The sequence below is a fragment of the Bison bison genome, unplaced genomic scaffold, assembly GCF_000754665.1.
Source record: "Bison bison bison isolate TAMUID 2011002044 unplaced genomic scaffold, Bison_UMD1.0 scf7180017864027, whole genome shotgun sequence".
In the NCBI taxonomy this organism is placed as follows: domain Eukaryota; kingdom Metazoa; phylum Chordata; class Mammalia; order Artiodactyla; family Bovidae; genus Bison; species Bison bison.
The window spans coordinates 6,208-6,923 of NW_011494599.1; the positions used below are offsets into that span (position 1 = coordinate 6,208).

Sequence of the window (716 nt, forward strand, 5' to 3'; positions counted from 1 at the left end):
CCTCATGAAAACCACAAATGTAGCCTTCCTGATAACCAAGGTGGTATTTCCCTGCTGCGGCTGCACACTGAACCTTCGTCTTCCTGTGGACCCTTATCACCTGCCCTCCTACTCACACTTCTAATCATTGTTCCCCAGCACAGGCATCATGCCTCAGGGTCAGAATCATAAGCTCTGCATCCATGAGAAATGCCACCAGGCCCAATATGAGCCCCAGAGTCACAGGGGTGTTCAGCCCGCTGCAGTAATGGAAGAGCTTCCCTCTACCTCTTCTCTTTTAGAAGATAATTCACAGAGCTCATCAGCTACTGGGTCAAATAGCACTTCTCAGGGGTCTTTGGAAGCCCCATCTACTACCAGCACTTTTTCAACTACTTCTGACACAACATCTGACAAAGAAGATACCAGTGAAGATGAGGAAGATTCAGGTTCCTCCAATGCCTCAACTTCTACTGAGAACACCTACAGTGATACTCTGAACAGCATGAGAAGTTTGTTGGAATAGTTTCTTCTGTATAAGTATAAAATGAAGCAGCCCATCATGAAGGAAGACATGCTGACGATTATCCACTCAAGATACCACGACTGATTTGCTGAGATTCTCAAGAGAGCCTCTGAACACATCAAGGCTCTCTTTGCAGTTAGCTTGAAGGAAGTTGATTCAACCATCCACTCCTATGACCTTGTCAGCAAACTGAACCTGCCCAACAATGGGA

At 46.2% G+C, this 716-nt stretch overlaps 1 protein-coding gene across 1 annotated transcript in view; it reads left to right on the plus strand.

Moving 5' to 3' along the window:
- Positions 1–716, plus strand: part of LOC104984435 (melanoma-associated antigen B5-like) — a gene marked incomplete at both ends in the record, with an annotated part of 12,096 nt that overhangs the window by 5,996 nt on the left and 5,384 nt on the right. Inside the window, 1 exon segment of the mRNA XM_010834133.1 lies at positions 139–667. Coding sequence (XP_010832435.1) covers positions 139–667 — 529 coding nt within the window.